General features: G+C 41.8%; 2 protein-coding genes across 2 annotated transcripts; both read left to right on the top strand.

Annotated features, from left to right (window-relative positions):
- Nucleotides 1-851: 851 nt before the first annotated feature.
- LOC146987524 (odorant receptor 131-2-like) lies at nt 852-2,915 on the top strand. Its single transcript, XM_085777915.1, has 2 exons — nt 852-1,001; nt 2,130-2,915. The coding sequence occupies exons 1-2, from the start codon at nt 852-854 to the stop codon at nt 2,913-2,915; spliced, it is 936 nt and encodes a 311-aa protein (XP_085634041.1).
- Nucleotides 2,916-12,427: 9,512 nt separating this feature from the next.
- Nucleotides 12,428-13,201, top strand: LOC146987523 (odorant receptor 131-2-like). Its single transcript, XM_085777913.1, has one exon. The coding sequence runs from the start codon at nt 12,437-12,439 to the stop codon at nt 13,199-13,201; it is 765 nt and encodes a 254-aa protein (XP_085634039.1). The 5' UTR covers nt 12,428-12,436.
- Nucleotides 13,202-23,944: the final 10,743 nt, after the last annotated feature.

The following is a 23,944-nucleotide window of genomic DNA, read 5'->3' as shown; positions in this document are numbered from 1 at the left end:
TCCATTTAAAATTAATGGTTGCTTGCCTCAGTTTAAATGTGCAAAAAGGAAGTAAAATATATAGTTTTTTGTGCAGACACAGATGGACCTTTTTATCTGTAAACAGGCCAATACACAGTTATACTGATGATTTTTCACCATCACCACACATCAGTAGCTCTGCTGGACTGGATATAACCTCATATTTAGAGATGTAAGTTTTTCCTTTATTACTGCTCAAAAGCTGAAAAGACCAGAAGAAGAGAACAGAGAACATGCTAACTCTTCAGGTGGTCATGCTGGAGAATCTTTTCACCATACAGATTGGATTTTGATTATTTATGACCATGCAGTATTTACATGTGATACAACCTCAGTATAAAACATCAAAGTAGAACAGAAACAATCAATCAATGAGCACTGTACACTTTTGACATCTTTATTTCTGCCACTAGTCAGCAGTGTCATTTTCTAAGGCTGCAGCACGCCGAGCCTTCTGCCACAGTGTTTTCATCACTGTTAGTTAGACAGAGCCATGATGCAACTGAAAAAGAGGAAACTTCAGCATGAAACTAGTAGGAACGTGCAGATCATGTTGCACTTGCACAAAGACTTATCATCAACAGGCTGCCAACCCTGAACACACCCACTAGTATGAATCACAATAAGAAAACAATTTCTGACATAAACTCACAGCATTTAATGTGTTTCTTTTTTTAATAACATATAATTATGTGACTGTGCAATATGTTTTTATTGTGCTTTTAGCAGTGAAATGAGGATTGACAGCAAGGCAGGCTGTGCAACGTGATAAGATTGAAGATTATTGTACTGTATTATTTTCTCTTCTGCTTTAACAGGCCTTTCAAGAAATGAATGAGTCATTCTCTAATGTAACGGTGGCTGTTCGAGAAGCTGACTCCTTCTCTAAGGCTGTGACCAAGAATGTGATTGTTGTGGCTCTTGGGATTTCCATCAACTACATCAATGCAGTTCTCATTCACACCTTCTGCAAACACCAGGTCTGATGTTCTTTTAATCACATGTTGGCAGTGATACTGAATTTGATTGATTGATTGATTGATTGATTGATTGATTGATTGATTGATTGATTGATCTAGTCACTTTCACCAACTCTCTCCTCCATTGCTTAAATGTCTGTCTTTGCTGTGTTGTATCATGTGGTCGTCCTACATCACTGTTTTTATGTCACTGTTTTCTGTCAATTTATTTATTGCCATGTTGCATGTCACTGCTGTATGTCAAATTTCTGTTACTATGTTGTATATGTTCTTGTTGCCTATGTGTGCTTTTACTGGCTATATTTTAGTGTTGTCTCCCCTTCTCCCCTTTCCCCCTAGGAGGTCCCTCACCTCCTACCAGGCCATTGCTTAAATAAGAAATTTTTCTTAGCATTTTTTTTGCCTGGTTAAATAAAGGTTGATGATGATGATGATGATGATGATGATGATTGATAAAAAAAAACATGTTTTGAACATGAGAAAAATGAAAATAAAATAATACAAATTTATCAACATTTTATATTCACGTAATCATCCGCTCTTCAGGAAACACAGAAATAGACTGAAGGGCATTTGTTTTTTAAAGTTGTCAAGGGGGCATTTTTTGCCTTTATAATATAGGACAGTGAAGACACAGGAAAGCAGGAAGTCGAACCAGCTATGCCAACATGTGCTTTAAAACCACTCGAGCACCGAGCATCCCCAAATGAAGGGCATTTATGATGTCACAGAGTCAATGTCATCCTGCTAGTCATGTACAAACAAATGCTGTGAGGACAACCCATGACTGTCATAAGCAGTCATTGTTAAGCCTTGTACGTTAGTATTCAATTAGACAAAGACCAGAAAACAAACAGAAAAAAGGGGTTCAGTGGCCTACAGTCACTGAGCAAAGAGTTAAGTTTTTTTTTTACAAAAATGATGAAGGGACATTTCACATATAAGGAGAACATTTATTTAGACCATCTTGGCAAAATCGCCTATAATTAATGGCAATGAACCTACCCTTATGGGATTATGGCAATTGGGGAATTTGCCAAAATGTTGAACTATCCCTTTAAGGTCACACCACACATTAATCTTTATAACCCCCTAACCCTCTACCTCTCTTTGTTTCCCCTCCTCCAGATCTTCTACACCAACCCGCGGTATATCCTTTTCATTAACCTGGTAGCCAATGACATGACGCAAGTGACACTGTCCATCATCCTGTTCATAATCAGCTACACCATCTACAAAATCAGTGTTTCCATCTGTTGCATATTAATCCTTCTTGTTGTGCTCACCAATGAAAACACTCCCCTGAACCTGGCCTGCATGGCCGTGGAGTGCTACATTGCCATCTGTGCCCCCCTTCGCCATGTTCAGATCTGCACTGCCAAGAGGACTTTGAAGCTGATTGGTTTAATCTGGGCGACCAGCACGTTGTCTTCTCTGCCTGATCTCTTCATCACTTTGGCTACAGAACCACTGGACTTCTTCCATTCCCAGGTACTCTGCATCAGACAAATTGTCTTCTCAAATCCCCTCATTATCAAGAAGAGGGACATCACCTATATTGTCTATCTGGTTATAGTTTGGGTCGTCGTTTTTTACACTTATTTCAGAATTCTCTTCACTGCTAAAACAGCTAGCAAAGATGCTACAAAAGCCAGAAACACAATCCTCCTACATGGGTTTCAGCTGCTGCTTTGTATGTCAACATATGTAGCCCCCCAGTTATTAAGGGCTGTGCAGCAACGGTTTCCTAAGAGTTCAACAGACCTCCGCTTTGCTTACTACATTGTAGTACAGATTCTGCCACGATCTATTAGTCCGATAATTTATGGTGTACGGGACAACACCTTCAGAAGGTATCTGAAAAGACATCTGCTGTGTAAATCAGTGTTTAAGGTAAACATTCATGGAATCTAATACTAAAAATCAACAGCTAAAACTTCCTAGCAGTTTCCTGTTTGCAATGTCATATGAAAAAGCATGTACTATCTTAAAACTGCTGGGTTAAGTAACCCAAGTTGGGTTAATTTGCTAACCCAGACCGAGCCAACGCTGGGTTAGTTATACCCAGAATTTTGGGTAAAAAATTTGACCCAGCATACTGGGTTGAAGCTTTGACTCAAAAATGATGTTCAATTATGTCCAATTATGTTGTTGGGTTAAAGCTACCAAAAATTGGGTTGAAAAATACAACCTAAATTCTGGGTCAAAATATACTTACTTATACTGCTACTACTACCTTTACTTAAAAATGTTAAATCTAAATTGTAATAAATTACTAAATGACAAAACAACAAAAACACATGTTCTTCCAACCTTCCTTTTATTGGAAAAACAAGAAACACCAAGTTAACTTCTTCAAGGCTGTCGATAATGACAAAGGCAGGCTGATTCTTCTCCATCACCATTATGTTGCTCTCGTGAAATTCTCCATGTTAGTGTAAGATTCAAAAGATAGGTTCAAGTGTTCAGTAAACCTCTGTCACAACTCTCACCTGTCTGTCTCAGGTGTGTCTCACAGGCTGGACATCAATGAGGGTCTTTAAAATCCACAGGTTGCTGGGTAACAAACTCTTCTCCGCCTTTGTAAGGTACAGTTCAGCAGCATGGGGAGCAGCACGGAGGCTATCACCTTGTCTGCCTGTAATGTTAAAAATATCAAAATGTCAGATGTTTATTATACAACAGTGAAAACACCAGTAGCTATTTTAACTCAGGAGTGTAGTTTTTGGACATTTATCCGACTTTATAGGTGTCCTTTAAAAAAGATGACTAAAGGACTTTATGCTGTGCTCTTTCATTGACAAACTCTTTATTAATAAAAGCGCTAGTAATACAATCACCAAATGCTAAAATGTTAAAATGTGATCACCTGCATATTCATGTGGCTAGAAGGTCAGCTGTCTATTCCTTCTTGATAACCTGAGAAACACAGATGCGAGACAAGACAATAGATTGAGTCAAACTTCTTCTGAGATACAAGCTCATTATACAGTGTCCACTAAACACAAATACTGCAGTGTGAAGAGTGGTGAAAAATGGCTCATAGTATTTAAACTGGAGTCAGAGAAGTTCAAAGTGCATTTTTTCTAATTTAAACATATTTTCTCACTATTCTGCAACCCACAACTCCATAGTGCAGCATATTTTCAGACACGTTGTTCCACATTCTAGCAGAGCAACTCACATAAAAAAGTGATGAAAGCCACGACACGCTATAGTAATTTCTAGGTAATTCTACTGGACCTAGACACAGCACTTAACAGCACAGCTAGGTTACTCACATCCCTAAGGCCCCCCACAAAGTCATGGGTACTTCACTCCGTAGAGGTCTGTGCGTACTCAATGCGGACCCAAGGCGGGCTTCTGCTGGACCCGTCCGCACAAAGCTCAATTTTTACGGCGGCGCGGACTCCGCGTACTCGGTGTCACACAATAGCAAGTGGAACTCACTGCAGCGTCAGCCCCGCCCACTAGTTCCGGTTCCACCTCTCTGGAGGGACTGAGCAGGGAAGCACACACAGCGCATCTATCTACAGCAACCAACAGCACCAACTGCATTAAGATATAGGCTATTTGTAAAAGATGGTGATACACGCTGATAGTAAATTCATTTTCATATCACATTAATTACTGTTTTTAACATATTAACTGTATGTATATATTATAATATATATATGTATAATAAATAGAAGTTCCAAGTACCTTAACTGTTCATATTACTGTGTATGCGCATTTACCAAAATCACAATTAACAAAGTGTTAATAAAGGCACAGTCCATGGCTCATTCCGTGAGATAACGTAGTGGGTAATGTGATGTCATAACTAAACTTTATAACCCAATAAAAAAAATTAATAAACTCAACGTAAATAATTTGTGTTCAATATGAAAACATGAGTATTGATAACAAGCAAGTTATGTGTTGAACAGTGACGGCTGGTATCAATGGGCTAGTGGGGCTAAGCCCTCCCTGCATTACACAACAAAAGATGAGGAAAAAATATTCTCTAAATAACATACAAAAGATTGTTCTAAGTCTTAGTAAAATCGGAACTGGCAACAATATTAAATAGTTTCAAGAAAAACACAGGATATCTCTACATGGGCTAATTTTAATCAGCCCCAGCTCACCGAGTCTGCTCTCATTCATTTTCCGACTGTGGATGATTGACAGGTGCCAGGTCCCGCCCTCGCCATTCACCGACTGTTTGAGCTAATTTCATTCAGCCCACAGGCCGATCGGTTCTGACCAATCAGCAGCGGGCTGACGCAGGGTCAGTGATTGACAGGCGTCATGTCCCGCCCCCTTGATTCACTTGTCATTGGGGCTAATTTCATTTAGCCCAACAGCGCTGTTTTCAGACCAATGACAGGAACCGGAGGAAAAGTTGTGTTGTTGTGGGAGGGAGAAGACAGAAACAGCGGCGCTAGGCGCTAGCATCACAGGTAGCATTACTTTACTGCTCTAAACTGTCTTTGCTAACATGAACGAAGTGGAGAATCTAGTTTCTAAACTCACCGGGAGCACCAGACTTAATGACATGGCGATAACAGACCAGAAAGGCCGTCGATGTGAGCTGCATATAGCGTCTTCTTTTTTTTTTTTTTTAATTGAGCAATATCGTCGGGTATGTGTGCGTGCGTGCGTGCGTGAGAGAGAGAGAGAGAGAGAGAGAGACTGTGTGTGTGTGTGTGTGAGAGAGAGAGAGAGACTGTGTGTGTGTGTGTGTGTGTGTGTGTGTGTGTGGGTGGGTGGGTGAGAGAGAGAGACTGTTTTTTTTTTTTGGACTAGACCCTTCTACTTAATGCAGTGTGTAGGCCTAGTTAGTTGCTATAGGCCTACTTTTGTGAGATGGGATAACCCTAACTTTGAGCTACTGCTGTGTTAACCATTTAATGGGTATAATTTATTTATTAGCCCACCCAACTAATTTGACCACCAGCCGCCACTGGTGTTGAATATAAAAACACTAGCTGGCACTCGGTGCAGCTAGCCTGCTAGCAGCTATCTTACCCTCGTAGTTGTGAATGTATGACGATATGCACATTTTAAGACCCTTGTCCCTTTTGCTTCTTGGGGTTTGGGACAGGGCATCGACGATCCTGTGGACGTCGCTGACGCCTATTGACGGTAAGTCTGTGAGACACCGGGGAAAAGACAACCCGCTCGCCATTTTTGTTGTGACCGGCTGCTGACCGGAAGTCGACAAGCCGACTACCCGCCCAACCGGAAGTTCGATACTACGCTTGTGCACGTAGCCTATATAAACTTGACTTGACTTTTCAAAATCAATTTGTATTCATCAGGAATGAACTAAATGAAGTGTTTTACATTATTTGTATAATTTATCTTCTATAAATAAAAACTTAAAAGCGCCAAGACCAGAGTACTTTTTCAAATTAGCATGTTTAAGGGCCTGAGGTGGATCTGACCCGGCTGCCACAACAACGACTGAGCCTAAATGATCTGCACTCCATCATCAGAGCAACTCGGGCATTTAAGTGAGAGATATTTCAAGGGAAAACATCAACTTTATTTTGGCATCTCTGTGCTTCTGTTCCTTGATATGGTCTAATAAATACGTTGATACCTACATTTCTGCTTATGCTAAATTAAATCTCAATGACAGTAGTTGTATTTTGGATGCTTGCATTCATTAACATTTCACACAGAAACATAATTATTTCACAAAAAACAAAAACTACAAGGGTCAAAATTATTAGATCTGGAGTAGCTGGAGAGATTTCCCAAAGAAGAATGGGCTGGGATTCCACAAGAGACTTGTCAGAGACTTGTTGAAAACTAAAACAAACAGCTGCACGCTGTTACCCAGCAAAAATGATACACAACTGACTATTCGCGGAAGGATGACAAAGCAACAGCCCAGACCCAGTTTTATTTCTGCTGACTGCTTCAGGTTTTCTTTCAAAATCTTCACATATTCCTTTTTCGTTATGATTCCCTCCACCTTGACAAGATTCCCAGTTCCAGACACACTGAAGCATCCTCACAGCATAATACTCCCACCGCATGTTTCACTGTGGGGGTGGTGTTCTGTGGGTTATATGCCTCTCCCTTCTTTCTGTAGTTTTGTCATTTGTGTCTTTTACAACTGTATTTTGAATAACCAAACTTCTGAATGCACATGCACCATGCTCATTGCATTTTGTTTTGAATTTATACAAATGTACAAGGATTTTCTAATCCTGTAGTGAAGGATTTAGCTGCAAGGTTTCTCAGCTTTTACTGGCTACACACAGCAGATGTCTTTTCAGATATTTTCTGAAGGTTTTGTCCCGTACGCCATAAATGATCGGACTAATAGATCGTGGCAGAATCTGTACTACAATGTAGTAAGCAAAGCGGAGGTCTGTTGAACTCTTAGGAAACCGTCGCTGCACAGCCCTTAATAACTGGGGGGCTACATGTGTTGACATACAAAGCAGCAGCTGAAACCCATGTAGGAGGATTGTGTTTCTGGCTTTTGTAGCATCTCTTCTAATCTTGGCTAACAGGGCCTACAGTCTCCGCTCTCAGGACTTTTGTCATTTTACTGTTCCTAAGGTGAGAACAGAAATGGGGAAGAAAGCTTTTAGATTCTCTGCTCCGAGTACATGGAACAGTTTGCAGTCAGAGCTCAAACTCCAAGGGCCCTAGTTTCTTGGCGCAGCGCAGGTGGCGCAAGGTAACGCAGCTGGTCTAATGCAAGTTTCGACCAGCGCAGCCTAGTGCAAAGTCAGATTGGAAGATTGGTAGATCGCGCTGCGCTGAGATAGGCGTGGCCACGCAGCAGGGGGAGGCGTCACAGATTCAGCTTGGTGCAGTGGAAGTTTTGTGCGAAAATGTCCCGCCGAGGTTGCGCTGAAAGCTCGCCACCTCAAACCAGGTCTACTCTCAGCGCAGGGCGGAGCGCAGCAGGTGCAGTGGAAGTTTGGCTGACTGACCTGCAGTGCACACACGTCACCAAGACCTCACAGGCAGATCTCCACAGTTCCAGGCACATTTCAATGCAATAAATATCCACACAGACACTCCGCTTCGCGTCGGACGGTTCACGCCTCCGCGTCGTCCATTAATTTCTGATAATGGACACCTCGTCGGGCATTATCCCTTACATATGCTCCGTGTACAGGCTGAGGAATGAAGAGTTAAAGGGATAGTTCAACATTTTGGCAAATTGGCCCATTGCCATAATCGCTATAGTCATAGCAGTAGGTTCATTACCTTTAATTGTAGGTGTAAGCTATTTTTAGAACGGCGGAGCAGAGCCGTGAGCTGCTCAGAGCTACGCTATGGAGGCTAAGGGAATTTCTTGGTTTCCCTCATCAAACTCATCAAATACACAATCCCAAAACTCCAAAACGCTTTCGAGGACAAGTTGTGACCTGCACAATCACCACACTATGAGATAATAATGGAAAGTTACGAAACAGAGCCGTTTTCGAGGTAAATACAGAGTCTGCTTGCTGAAAAACTGTCCCTGAACGCAACGCGCATCAGCGGTTTTGCATGAATTTACCTCTAAAACAGCTCCGTCTCGTAACGTTCCATTATTATCTCATAGCGTGGTGAATGTGCAGGTCACAACTTGTCTACGACAGCCTTTTGGAGTGGTTGGGTTGTGTATTTGATGAGTTTGATGAGGAAAACCAAGAAATTCCCTTAGCCTCCATAGTATAGCCCTGAGCAGCCTGCCACTCCGCTCCTCCGTTCTAAAAATAGCTTACACCGACAGTTAAAGGTAACAAACCTACTGCTATGACTATAGCGATTATGGCAATGGGCCAATTTGCCAAAATGTTGAACTATCCCTTTAAAGGATGTCCAAGTATAAAGCACCTAGAAAATGCATAAAAAATAGTTTTCACAGGGAATCAGTTCCTGTTCATTGTATTTTGTCCTCTATGATTTATTATGTTGGAGAAGAAGCATTGTCGGGGCGGTGTTTAGCTCAATTGGTAGAGCACCCGCCCCATGTGTTGAGGCTATAATCCTCACTGCAGGCGACCCCGGTTCGAATCCCGCGCCGAGCGGCCCTATCCTGCGTGTCATTCCCCCCCATCTCTGCCTCCCATTTCCTGTCTCTCTCGACTGTCCTGTGCATTAAAGGCAAAAAAGCCCCCAAAAAATACTTTTAAAAAAAGAAGCATTATTGTCAAATAGGTTTTTTTTTTAAAGACAGTGGATTTTTTATCCTAAATTGATTATTTATATTAGTTAAACATAAATTAATGTGCAAGAGACTGAATGGTTATTTATTTCAACCATATAAATTCTAACTTCATTTATTTGTTTTTTATTGCTTATTTAAAAATATTTGTATTGTGTTATAAGTAATTAATAAGTATTTATAACTTGTACAAATACATTGCAGTTCATAAAAATGATAATAATAATAAAAAAGGCTGCAGTATCGTGATAATACTCGGAACCGTGATACTTTGTCTGGTATAGTATCGTGGTTACTCATTTTGGTATCGTGACAACTCGAGACAACAGTAAAGGTGCCATCATAAAATAGCTCCAAGAATATAATGTCCACAATCTATAGATCAACCAAAAATACAAAGATAAATTCAATCTTATCTTTTTTTTTCAGTGTTTAAATGCCAACTGGATGGGGGGCTCTGCAGGATTAAACAGTTGGTTACCTGTGATTTATTTCCAGTTTACTACTTTCACCAGGTTGTAAACATAGTCAAGCATTAAGATACAGAGGCACAAATTACCCTCAGAAGGCTGTACAGCTACAAAACAAGAGGAAAAAGAGAGGAAACATTGGACTAATTGTTCAAAAGTGAAATAATAAAGAACTGCTTTGTATTCTTTGTCTTTGTTGCTCTTCAAGGGGCCAATTGATCATTGCTTACAAAATCTTTGTGAAATAAACAGTATACAATTTCAGGATTTTCAATATTTCACTTATAGACCGAGGAGGAAGGAAAAGTGGAGATGAAGTGCTGTGCATAATTAAAAGGAAATAAAAGCTTGCAAGTACAGCAGTTGCTGAAGTGGCCACATTAAAGCAGGCTTGTGCAAATACTTTTCAGAGCCATGGGAAAAAAGCTGTGTTTAAGCCTGTTGGTGCGGGCTTGCATGCCTCTGAGCCTGCCATGGGAGTCTGGTGAACAAAGAGTGTCCTGGGTGGGTTGGGCCGTGGCCTGCCGGTGGAGATGGCCCAAGTGTATCTCATCCAGGCGTGGGAGTGGGGTGCCAATGATGTGCTCAGCTGTCCTGATGACCCGCTAAAGCTGTTGCTCAATGAACCTTCTGTATAAATGACACACCCTCACAACAGCATTATCATGTTATGGTCAATGATAATCCAGCTCAGAATCATTATCCGAGGTCAGTACTAAACTGTTTGCTTATATTGATGTGTTCTAAATTAATTACATGAGGGAAAGTCTAAATATGCGGTTGCAAGGATGTTTTGCAGCATTTTGTCACCATATGTTTTGTCTTTTCTTTTGAAACAAGTTCATCGGCTCCTGATATGAATTTCACACCTGGGGACAGCAATGTAACGATGGCTTTGAATTACCGGGACACATTTGTTGTGGCTATTGGCAAGAATGTGACCATTGTTGTCCTCGGCATCACCATCAGCTACATCAATGCTACTATGGTCCACACATTCAACAAACATCATGTGTGTAAAATAGTTTTGTTGTAAAAGAAAATGTTAAATCGTAAGGCAATTAAAGGGAGGGGTGTGCATAATATGTATGACATTTAAACTATCCCCCTCCCCTTTCCTTTCCTTATTCTCTGTCTTTTCATATGTGCTTATCCTGAAGTATAGAACCATGTTGAAATTCATCATCATCTAGAGTTGCACGATACCCACGGTAGCCACGGTACCCCGCGGTGCCAAAACGTAACGGTTCCTACTATACTAGAAATCCTACACGACGGTACTACCGTGGATTACTACTACGGTGCCAGTTTCCGCTACATAGCGGCCGCCTCTCCTCTCCTCTCCTCCCGGCTTCTCACTGCATGCTACTCCCCTGTAAACAAAACCCACATGCACCCACTGCAACCTAACTACACAGCTGCTGAATGATTGGCTGTTTGCCTGTTACTGGTGATGTCCGGGGATATGATAGGCTGTTTCCACACGCTGGGTCCGCCCGTCTGTTATCTGATTGGCTGTTCGTGTGTTCATGCCGGCAAGAACAGACTCCATGAAGACAGCTGAGACAGCTCCGGCCGCTTCGATAGAAACTCGCTTCAAAACAAACAACGAGCTAAAGTTCTGTCTCGCCCAGACGCGCACACGGCTTCACAAACACGAGACAACACACTCACCACGGCTGAAGCACCGGGCGCGAGCGGCGAGTCTGCTGCGGCGTCGTCGTCAGTAGCACTTAATTAATTTAGCTGTGTTTATTTTCTCATTGGCTAATATCAAGCTATATGCTCCGTGTACAGGCTGATGAATAAAGAGTTAAAGGATGTCCAAGTATAAAGCACCTAGAAAATGCATAAAAATATAGTTTTCACAGGGAATCAGTTCCTGTTCATTGTATTCTGTCCTCTATGGTTTATTATGTTGGAGAAGAAGCATTATTGCATTATTGTCAAATAGATTTTTTTAAAAGACAGTGGATTTGTTTTTATCCTAAGTTGATTATTTATATGTTAAACATAAATGAATGTGCAAGAGACTGAATGGTTGTTTATTTTCAACCATATAAATTCTAACTTCATTTATTTGTTTTTTATTGCTTATTTAAAAATATTTGTTTCAGTCTAATTCCTACTTCACCAGTATTATGTTTATCATGCACCAAACAACATTATTAGTAATTAATAAGTATTTATAACTTGTACAAATACATAAAAAATTCATAAAAATAATAATAATAAAAAAAGGTTGCAGTATCGTGATATTACCCGGAACCGTGATACTTTGTCTGGTATAGTACCGTGGTTACTCATTTTGGTATCGTGACAACTCTATCATCATCAAATAATTTTTTTGCATCGACACTTAATTTTCTAACAGCTTTGACTCGCTTTACAGTATGTACTTTGCTCTCCTGTCTAATATCATATACTTCAATACCACAGAGTCTAAACACCAATTTAGCTGACAGCCTGGCTGTCAACAAAATAATTCTGTAATTATTCTGTATGAACCCTCAATACCTTGTCTTATTCAACAAGAGAGAGCAACATTTTTAATGTGCAGCTATCATTTTATGTATTAGTGAGTATGCAAAGTGTCTGTATTGATATTTGAGTGACAGAACACTGATATGACATGAACAGTAAAAATATCAAATTTACGAATCCATGAACAAAAAAGGGAAATGCTAGTCCTTATTGTTGGAAATGTTGAGGGGGAGTAGTTCTATGCAGGTACAAATGTGTAACATATTGTACTGGAATTAACTTGATTCTGCTGTCAATCACAGATCTTCAAGATGAACCCTCGCTATATCCTTTTCATTCATTTGGTGTTCAATGACATGATCCAGCTGACAACCAGCATTTCTCTCTTCGTCTTCACCTACACCTTCCACACCATCTACGTCCCTGTCTGTTGCCTCCTCATCCTGCCGGCCATCTTCACCACACAGAACACCCCTCTGAATCTAGCTTTCATGGCAGCAGAGTGCTACATTGCTGTCTGTGTCCCTCTCCGTTATAACTACATATGCACAGTCAAGAGAACATATGTTGTAATTGGTTTAATCTGGGTGATAAGTTCACTCTCTGTTCTGCCAGATATCTTCATCCTTTTGGCCACTGAACCTCTGGAGTTCCTAAATTCTAGGGTGTACTGCTCCAGGGACTCTGTGTTTAGGAGCCCCTTCAGTCTGAAGAAGAGAGATACATCTCACATACTGTTTCTGGTGGTGGTTTGGCTGACTCTGTTCTACACTTACTTCAGAATATTATTTGTGGCCAAAGCTGCTGATGCGGGAGCTAAAAAGGCCAGAAACACTATCCTGCTGCATGGTTTTCAGGTGCTGCTGTGTATGATGGTCTATGTGCAGCCTATGTTAAGAGAAGCTTTGATACAATTGTTCCCAAGAGGAGTTAGTTCCATATCATTTATTTTGTACATTGTAAACCAAATCCTACCGCGGTTTGTCAGTCCTATTGTATATGGGCTAAGAGACAAGACCTTCAGGACATACTTGAGAATGTATGTGTGTACATTTTACAACCACCCACATGCATGAAACAGATACAAACTGTTGGTAATGCTAAACTTAGAATACAAAATGTTATGGTGGTAGTTTGTCTAACTCTGTTCTACACTTACTTTAGAATATTTTTTGTGGCCAAAGCTGCTGATGCAGATGCTGAAAAGGTCAGAAACACTATCCTGCTGCATGGTTTTCAGATGCAGCATCAGCAGTATGATGGTCTATGTGCAGCCTATACTGCAGGTTCTTTTGTATTTGTTTCAAGGGGATATTTGAGCTAAAAGAAATGCATTATGTTTACTATAAACCAAATTCTTCCACGCTTTATCAGTCCTGTTGTCTAAGGGCTGAGAGACAGGTCCTTCAGGAAGTACTTCAAATGATATCTCCTCTGTACACTGTACATAAGCAACCATCCAAAGACAACAAGGTGCCATCATAAAATAACTCCAAGAATATAATGTCCACAATCTATAGATCAACCCAAAATACTAAGATAAATTCAATCCTATCTTCTTTTTTTTCCAGTGTTTAAATGCCAACTGGATGGGGGGCTCTGCAGGATTAAACAGTTGGTTACCTGTGATTTATTCCCAGTTCACTACTTTCACCAGATTGTAAACATAGTCAAGCATTAAGATACAGAGGCACAAATTACCCTCAGAAGGCGGTACAGCTACAAAACAAGAGGAAAAAGAGAGGAAACATTGGACTAAGAACTGCTTTGTATTCTTTGTCTTTGTTGCTCACACAATCTTTGTCAAATAAACAGTATGTGGTATTATCCCATTTCAGGATTTTCAATATTTCACTTATAATAGGTGAACTGGATAACATACTGCAAGACTTCAAGACTTTATTGTCATTTCTCAGAAATGTATGTTCATACAAAGGCTGAAACGAAAATACAGTTTCACACCAGCTTCTCATAGTGCTGTACTAAAAATAATAAATAATTAAAACAAGTTAAAATCGTATGAGGTAAAAAAGACAATGATTTAAACAAAACAAAAAAAAGAGTAATTGAACTTGGTTGAGCGGATAAGTGGTAATAAATTAATTCTTTATGTTGGCAAAACTAAGTATGTTGTTTTGTTCAAAGTATGTTCAAACCTGAATTAACACTGACATTAAGTGTAAATAATATTTTTGTTGAACATGTACTGTATGAGACAAATGTGCTGGGTGTAACTTTGGATCATAATCTGTCATGGTCCAAACAAATTGATACTGTAGTAGGCAAAATGGGAAGAGGTGTGTCAATAGTGAAAATAATTTCAAAATTTTTATCTCCAGATTGGCTGGAATTCTCTGTCAGTTCATATTGCTCATGAAAGTAATAATGATCGCTTTAAAAAGCAGTTAAAACAATAATTTTTGGAATTAAATGAATTATGATTTAACATATTTTAATTTTTAAATTTTATAATAATTATTTAAGGAATAGAAGAACAGAATGAACTCTGAGTGGAGAGAAATGGTGATGTCTGTCAAATGATGGTCATTAGATTTTCCTCTGTGTTTTGTTTATTATTAACTCTTTGACTGCCAGCCATTCTCACAGCAGCTTCCTCCAGCTTGCCAGGCATTTCCCAGCTTTTTGACTGATTTTCGTAGACCCACCATATATTGTATATTATATGTACTGTTACTACATACACATTCAACCCATCAAAGGAAAGATGAGGGTCTCTAGTTTCCAGCAAAACAAACTGTTTGTTTCTATCTTGTTCCAGTCTTGTGAAATTGGCGGTTGAATATAGGTTAGTTTAGCCCAAAATGCAATTTTGGCACTAAAATCTTGAGAAAAAGAGGTTTTTGTGTCGGCTGTCATTTTCAGGTGTACCAGTACAATTTGCTCCTTTATATTTTGCTTTAGTGATGCCTCAACATCTGTACAGTTCTCTCTTGTAAACAACAACAAAATCAACACTGACAAATGACTTTTGATGACAAAAGACAAAACATTTAGCTACTGACACACACTACTGCAGCCTTTTTTCTTTCTTTTCTTTGAGTTACAACTTTTTCTTTCCTTTTTTTAGTGTGTGCGTGCGTGACGTGTGCGTGTGCATGTACGTGTGTGCGCGTGTTCGGATCAGTTCGACAGGTTTTTGTAGCCGAAACACGGCACTTTAGATCAGATCCAGCTTCCTCTGGTCAGCAGGCAGCGGTCTCACTCACTCTCTCTGCCTCACACACACATCTACACACACACACACACATCTACACACAGCCTACAGCTCTGGCTGACGTGCCCCCTGAACTCCCAACCACAGACAGTCTATGTACGCTCACAAGACACTCCCACCACCTTTAGCTTTCGTCACATTCGCCGGCGCCGTCCGCTCCTCATCCACACTAGATCGTGGGATTTTCAAGCTGCTATTTGAGTGATTTCTCGCAAAATCTGGCGACTTTCCAAAGGCTCTTGATGACTAACGACGAGCGATCAACGGGGTTGTTGTTACTAACGTTTGTGCTTTGTATCACAGAGCTGCACGGAGCTTCAACGAGCTGCCGAGCCGCCATGAGCCCCGCCGCCGCCCCCTAAGCTCTCACCGGCGGCCAGAGTGTCACGGAGCGGCCCCCGCTGCAGTCAGACACCCGCTCCGCTCCGTGAGGGGGGGGGGGAATACGCTATATTTTTTACATCTCTCAATCCAAATGTGTTTTTCTGCACTTTATTTTGATGATACAAGTCTGATCTTCACAGAGGAGTAGGGCAAGACATTCAACATGGCGTTGCAATTAAAAAAACGCTAAGACGAGTTATCTCGTCTTTGGCAGTCTACGCTTGGATTCGCTAAGACGAGATAACTCGTCTTTGGCAGTGAAAGAGTTAAGGGAGCTGTTGTTGTTTTGTTCTTGTTTTGTTATGTATAAATGTATGTTTGTTATGTGTAAGTGAGGATGTTCATGTGTATGTTGTGTGTATGACGGACCCCAGGAAGCCGGGTGCTAATGGAGATCCTAATAAAGAAAGAAAGGGGTAACACTTTACTTGAAGGTGTCGTCATAAGAGTGACATGACACTGTCATAAGACTGACATGACACAGTCATGAACGTGTCATAAAACATTATGTCAATGTCATAACGTTGTCATTAAGTGTCATTCGGTTTTTGTAGAGTTAGGGTTAGGGTTAACCGAATGACACGTAATGACAACGTTATGACATTGACATAATGCTTTATGACTCGTTCATGACTGTGTCATGTCAGTCTTATTGACAGTGTCATGCCACTCTTATGACGACACCTTCAAGTAAAGTGTTACCAAGAAAGGAAAGGTCCGTGGAGCTGATTAGTTCATTTTTATCACATGACATGTGCTTCACCTGCTGCCTCCAAAAAAGTTGAAGAATTGATGAGCAGCGATTTTCCTCAGAACCTAAATTTCCCTCAGGATAACAAGCTGAACATTGCTTATACAGGGCTCTACACAAACATTTGTGAGTTTACTTAGGATTAGGGCTGGGCGATATGGCCCAAAAAAAAAATCTCCGATTTTTTTTACAAAAAATCCGATTCACGATTTAAATCGATTTTCCCCCTCTCTCACCTAAAGCTATGGTCTACGACAGCACAATTGGATCTCAAGTGAGCGGACCAGTAAAATAATAGCATGATATGGTACTATAAATAAAAAGAACTTTTTCCTTTGTATTATAAGATGTTTACAGTTAATGAACTATTCTTTTACAAAACATATTATGAACAATCTGAAATGTTTTGACAAAAATATATGCAATTTCAATAATATTATGCCTCTTCTTCCTTCTATGTAATTTTCACACATGGCAAATTCATTCTGAGGGCCAGATTGGACTCCCTGCTGGACCAGTTTTGGCCCGCGAGCCGCAGGTTTGACACCCCTAGCCCCGACCCCAGAGCAGAGCAGAGCAGAGCAACAAGCCTGCTGCCAGCAGAAAACACGGCGCCAGCTTTGAATGCGGAGTAAAATATCGAATTCACAACTTCCACAATAAAAACAAAGATTAGGCTACCTGTTCAACATAAACTCCGCTCTATCAGCACCACCGCTGCAGCCTGAGCGGTCGCTCTGCACAGTGCACACCGCGGCTCCGCGAGCTTTAGACCCCGTGTCTCCCTGCTTCTCTCCCTGACGCACAGCGCCCTGTCCTGGGGATGCCCGCCGCCACCGCACCGACAGTCCGATTGCCGCCGCCACGCACCAGCCAGGAACACACTGGCCCGACCGTCGGGCGTCGGAGAGTCGGACCACGTCGGGTACAGGCAACTGGTGCCGCCGTCATTAGCAGTCATTTGCAGTAGCTGGTACATGGTGGTGACAGTGTTTGGGTCTTGTTCCTTTCATAGCGAGCAACTACACGGGAGAGATGTTGCGGGGGGCGCGCGCACTCTGAACTACGGGAGCCCAGCAGGGAGCGTTGGTGGTGGATGTTGAAGAGAAAATCGATTTTCATTTAAATAAATCAACGTAAAGTACAAACTTGAATTAATCGATAAAATCGATTTATCGCCCAGCCCTACTTAGGATCACAATGAAAAATGTTTAATTAGCACATTATTTTACCCTCAAATAGTGCTGAGGGCCCAATGTCCAAAATTTGGGCCGAGTCGTATGTAAGTGATTGCTGTCGGAAGATATAACTATTTAAGACTTATATTAACACAAATATTCCGCTTACTTCTGCTTTAAGTCCGGCTCTCAGCTTCATGCTCTGTGCGCATTCACATGAATGGAGGCGTTTGGCGTCATATTCTACTACCGCATGAAATGGAGCGACAACGGTCTGATTTCAGCCAAGAGGAGCAGGTTGTTTTAATGGAGAGTTTGAGTGATACAGTACAAAGAAGCTTGATCACAGCCTGAAGCATCAGTGTTGCTGCAAATATGACAAGAGGAGGCTGCTTTTAATTTCTGACAGCTCTATTGCGCTACTTTAAAATATGAAGCTTTATCCATTTAAGCTAAATAAACTAAACTAGAGTAACAACAACTCTCATTTTTAAATTGTATATTTTATTGTTTGCATATATTTCACTGATCGCAATTATAGAATGCGAGTGTGTGTTTTATTGAAAGCGAGGCTGGTTTGCGTATGAAAATAGGTACAGTGGGGTTTTTTAGGTGCTGTGGCTATAAGCAAATCTCATATTGTCTCTGTACAAAGACCTTTTCAAATGTGAAAACAGCGGAGACCTATTCAAGATTTGTGTTTGGGCAACACTGATAACAGGCGATCGGAACATCGGAATTAATTTATTCATGGTCACATTAAGTGAAATTATTAACTTTACCAATTATTAGGGGTGTCACAATTCTCCAAATCCTCGATTCGATCCTTCGATTTTAGGGTCACGATTCGATTCTTGATTTTTTTTTCATTTTCTTACAGCACAGAGGCCTATGTCATTTTCAGACTAGTCTAGTCTTCGATCATTGGTTTTTAGGGATGTCCCGATATTGCAGCCTTCAAAATCGGCCCGATACCGATATTGATCCGATATTAGGGGTGGTGAAAAAAGAAGATTATTTATATTTTTCAAATTCTAATACAAAGGAGAGTCCTCCTGTTGCTGACTGACAGGCTGCTGCTGTCATGTTATTCTATGGGACAGACAGTAGTGAGCTTACTTTTGAACTGTAAAATATTAAAAAATAAACCTTATTTACAACTGTTATTGAATTACTGTATGTACATCAATGTCAAACAAAAGGCAAAATCTTCTTGCTTCAAGGTTTTATTTGTCACTTCAAATTGAATAAAGTCATAAAGTCCGCTAGCTTAATGCTAACGTATAATGTAAAACGCCATAGACGGGCTAACAGAAATTAGCATCGTTAATTTAATTCTGGCTTTAGCGCTGTTAACACGGCACAACATGTGGACCAGCTGGTCTTCCTCCATAAGAATCTGACCACCGACCCCGTCGGTGGTTAAGTTGAACTATACATAGAGCAATATAGCGCATTTACGTTTATTTGCGGGCAAGCGCGACCTGTCCATGCGCCCGTGTCTGTGTGTGTGTGTGTGTACGTGTACGTGTGTGTAGCCTACGTGGCACACAGCTGACATCACTTCTTGCTACAATCACACCATGGATGATTCGCACACACACTGCTGTTGTTGTGATCATGTGATCTCTGCATGCTGGAGCCGGGCGCTCTTCTTCTCTGGCGGGCGGCGCACCAACATTAAGGTGCATTACCGCCACCTACTGTGTTGGAGTGTGAACGAGTCACCTATTCATATGGGACAGAAGTGCCGGAGCGGAATAATTGACTGCTTTTATCGGAGCGTTTATATCTGAGATTTTAGATGCAGTCCGATATAAATATCAGATCGGGACATCCCTGTTTGTTTTATTCATCAAATTTTGTACAGTAAATCTTATTTCAAAGTATGGGCTACATATAAGTGATGCAATTTCCATAATGTATCACATTAGGCACTAATGTTCAAATTTAAATAATTTATTTACAATATAAAGGTAACAACAAAATAAATGAGAGGTCACAGAGGGTGCATGTCATCCTTTTGGTTACAGCAGTGTGCACTAGGCTACTTTTAAAATGACAATGTGCAACAAAACAAAATAAATAAATAAAAAATATGTCCAAAGTCATGGAACTAGAGGGGAATTAGAGGTTTCGAAACAAATATATTTATATCTGTACATTCTCATAATTTTATTTTCATTAATTCACTGTCGTGTCATTATTCTCCTGATGTCGGCTTAATGTAATGTAAACAAGATTGCGCTGATACATGAGAGTGTGTATGTGACAGACTGTCACAGACAGTGGGGCAGTGCTGCAGCTGCAGTGCTGTGATGGACATGATCAGACTGGTGGTGGCCCACAGTGAATCAGTCCCGGATCCTCCACCGTCACCAGATCCCCCGAAAGCCCCCGCAAATAATACATCTACAAGAAGTTAAGTTGCACCTTCTCGTCGGCTTATTATTTGCGGCGGGTTTTTTTTAATCCTATAACGTCACTGCAACATGCGGCTCTCAGCGCTTATCAGTGTTGTGTAGTTAGAGCTGTGTCTCCCTCCTGTTTCCCAGGTAGGAGGGACAGTAGCCCCCCTAGGGCTGGGTGATAAAATGGTATAAATGTTGAAATAACTTTTCTTCGATAGAAATATGAGACGCGGTCGATAGGTTTCATTCATCCATGTTTTGGCAGACAATACAAATAGCCAATGATATTGAGAGTTGCGCCGTGCCGAACCAATCATGTGGCTGGAATAGAGCCAGTCAACATTTGTTTGGGTTGCTGAAGAGGTGCACATGAGCTGACACCGCCGGTAAAATAAAAATAAAAGAGAGAAAGAGAGAGAGAATGAGTGTTGTCTCAAAAGAAAAAGTAAAGGAGAACTTGGAGAGTGACTTAAAAGACACGTGGTGCGCAATGGGGACAACAGGCGGCGGCGGGGGGTGGTCGTCGATCCTCTATTTGACTTTGATGATCGAGACCATGACGTAATTTCGATTGATTTCGATAAAAAATCGAAATCGTGTGCACCCCTACCGATTATCCATCTGATTATCTGTCCTGCTGCGAGCGGACAACTTCTTTCAGCGGTGACTGTAGGCCTATATAAAAGTGAAATATATGGGCTATTTTGTGAGCTCCTGACGCTCGGCTCATTGGGTGAGCAGCGTATTTCCTCAGCTGAACATCTGTAGGAGACGCTCAGAGAGAAAGTAAACAGCAGCGGATCAGCGTGATCTCACCCTCCAGTCAAACGCTCCGTTCTGATCCAACTCCACTGGACTTTCAAAGTAAAGGTGACGCCAGCTCTAGATGAGTTAAATAGTTAAACAGCAGCGCTTTTATAGCCAATTTTAGGATGAAACTCTGAACATAACCTAAGCATAAGTTACTATGGTGATCTAGCTGGGTTAAAAGAGAGCCACCTTTGTAATACAGGAGAGCCTGGCTTTAGATTCAACATAGCTCGCTAACCCACTAAACTGGCTTCACAGTAGCTACCCCGTCTCCTCTCTCTCTTCATGCTCTGCGCAGGTGGGGTGCGTTCACGCTCAGCACAACATTTGTACGGAGCGGAGTCCCAATGAGCCCCGCCCCCGCAGGCACACAAGCAGCGCGTCATCTTGCGGCCCGGAGCTGAAATCAAACGCACCCCTTCTGCTGCGGTCAAGTTGAACCGAGTTGAAAACAGCGCCACTGAGCTTTCATAGAACTACATTGATTTTCAATCAAGATTCCAGTGCGGCGGCAGACAATTTCAGTGAGGCGGCCGCCTCAAAATTTATAATGCAGAAAAAACCCTGCCTCAGATCCATTTCTTTTTAAAAATTAAACTCTCAGCACCGCAAAAGTCAGAGCCCTTGTCCAACATGGTCAATGCCAGCCTGGGTTAAAAGATAACTTTTCAGATTTTGTAACAAATTCGCGTGACGACATGTTTAAAATACACTGGTACAAAAAGACAAGTGCATGATGTGCAAGTCAGTATAGATAGACACTGGTTGGTGTATTCTCCTCTTTCTGGCAAGATGTTTTGTCTTTGTTGTTGGCTTTTTGCCGAAAAGGGTGAACAAACCATTTGGTCTGACCCCAACAAGGGCTTCGATGCTTTCCACAAAGGAATGGATAGGATAAAGCACCATGAAGCATGACCAGTGCACCGCAAGGCAGAGACTATTCCTTACTAAATATCGCATTACTGAGGATAAAACTGTCATCGCAGGACTTGTGCGGGCAGTAAGACTGGCCATTGAGAAAAATAGGAGAGTACTTAAAAGGCTGGTGGACGTTACTCTGTTTTTAGCTAAGCAAGGCCTTCCCTTCAGGGGACATCGAGAGTATGCTGGCCTAGGAGCACCAACTGTTAACAAGGGCAACTTTCTCAAACTGTTAAAGCTATTGGCAAAATATGACACTATCATCGATAACCACATCAGCGAAGTCAACAGGGGCTATAAATACATAAGTCCAGAATCTCAAAATGAGCTTATCACATGCCTTGGCAATGAGACAATGCAAATGATTGTAAAAGAAATTAAGGATGCTGTTTTTTACTCTGTCATTGTTGATTCAACAATTGATATTTCTAGAGTGGATCGGTTTTCATTGTCCATAAGGTAGGTCATAACGGCGTGTTCCCACCAAACGCGATGACGCTTGCGATGCGATGGACGCGATAGCGCGGCACGATGGACGCGTTGGCTGCGAAAAATCGCTTCCATCGCGCAGTACATACGGACATACTGGTGTTCCCTTGGCAGTTTAGTCAGAGCGAGTCTATTTACAATATTAGAAGTTATCTGGTTTAGTTTAGTTTATTATTCAGATCCCCATTAGCTGCAGCAAAGCCACGGCTCTTCAGTGTTGCTTTTCCGGCGCTGTTACAAACGTTTCTGGTTTTGAGATTCGGACCTGAAAGCACGTTATCATTGCTGTGTTCAACCAGCGGGCGCTGTGAGCCGGCCGCCCCGTCTCAAAGCACTCAACAGGCGGTCAGTCACACAGTAGTGTCACGGAGCTGTCTCCGCTGCGGCCAGAGACCCACACCGCTGTTCCTGTCCCTGCAGCGACGGTGGTTATCTCAGCCATGGTTCGACGAGAGAATGAAATAGTGGAAGAAATGTTGTTGTTGTTTGGGCGGGCTCGTCGCGCAACGCGATGCCACGACGAGGCGTTTTTTGCATATTGGACCAGCGTCAAAACTGGAGCGTCTTGCGCGACGCAATGTCATTTGACGCGCGTTTAAATCGCGTTAATCGCGTTTGGTGGGAACACAGCGTAAGAGTGGTTAAAGCAGAAGTAAGTGGTCCGGTCGTTTTCGCTAATGCTGCGTTCCAGGCAGGCTTTTGAAATCGTAAATTACAGCTTCAAGTCACAACTTACGACTTTGTAGCGTTTCAGGCAACCCACTCGTGTTTTTCCGACCTGTTTTACCGGTGAAAGTCACTATAACGGCCACTCGTAACTTCCGACCGGTGAACTCGTACCAGATCGAACTGGTACCACTTCACGGTCGGAAAAATACGAGTTTCCTTGAACGCACCATAACAGTCCTCGTCGCTACGTCACCACATTCACGGCGTTCCTTGGCTGCACACACAGCCCTGCATGCCGTTCTCTCTCCTCATTGGATAAAAACTGTAGGATACGATAAATGTTTTCTCTTCGGCTCAGAGCAGAGCAGAGGGACTGAGAGACCCGTGTTTCAGTCCAAACACTCTATGTAAGTGATTGCTGTCGGAAGATATAACTATTTAAGACTTATATTAACACAAATATATCACTTACTTCTGCTTTAAAGTGTTGAAAGATTCATTCAAGTTTGATGAGCTGTCCAGCGAAAGGGCTGAATCATTTCATGACTCACTCAGTATGTTTACATGCAGAGCTTAATCAAGCTATGTTCAAAATTCGATTTTGGCGTCAAGTCGGACTTCTGTCCTGTTTGGTGGCGCAGCGCAGGTGGCGCAAGGTAGCGCAGCCGGTGTAATGCAAGTTTCGACCAGCGCAACCTAGCGCAAAGTCAGATTGGCAGATTTGTAGATCGCGCTGCGCTGAGATAGGTGTGGCCGCGCAGCAGGGGGAGGCGTCACAGATTCAGCTTGGCTCAGTGGAAGTTTCGTGCAAAAATGTCCCGCCGAGGGTGCGTTGAAAGCTCGCTACCTCAAACCAGGTCTACTCTCAGCGCAGGGCGAAGCGCAGCAGGTGCAGTGGAAGTTTGGCTGCCAGGTGCGCAGTGCACACACGTCAAGACCTCACAGGCAGGTTTCCACAGTTCCAAGCACAT

This window comes from Trachurus japonicus, chromosome 5 (assembly GCF_045865225.1).
Source record: "Trachurus japonicus isolate A0001 chromosome 5, Traja_1.0".
NCBI lineage: Eukaryota > Metazoa > Chordata > Actinopteri > Carangiformes > Carangidae > Trachurus > Trachurus japonicus.
Note: the sequence above shows the minus strand (reverse complement) of the source record. Positions and strands in the feature narration are given on the sequence as shown.

What these genes read in the sequence shown, in the direction of transcription:
- LOC146987524 (XM_085777915.1), top strand. Translation starts at nt 852, where the DNA reads ATGAATGAGTCATTCTCTAATGTAACGGTGGCTGTTCGAGAAGCTGAC. An exon ending in ACACCTTCTGCAAACACCAG is followed by an intron (nt 1,002 to 2,129) that starts GTCTGATGTTCT and finishes CCCCTCCTCCAG; the next exon opens with ATCTTCTACACCAACCCGCG.
- LOC146987523 (XM_085777913.1), top strand. Translation starts at nt 12,437, where the DNA reads ATGAACCCTCGCTATATCCTTTTCATTCATTTGGTGTTCAATGACATG.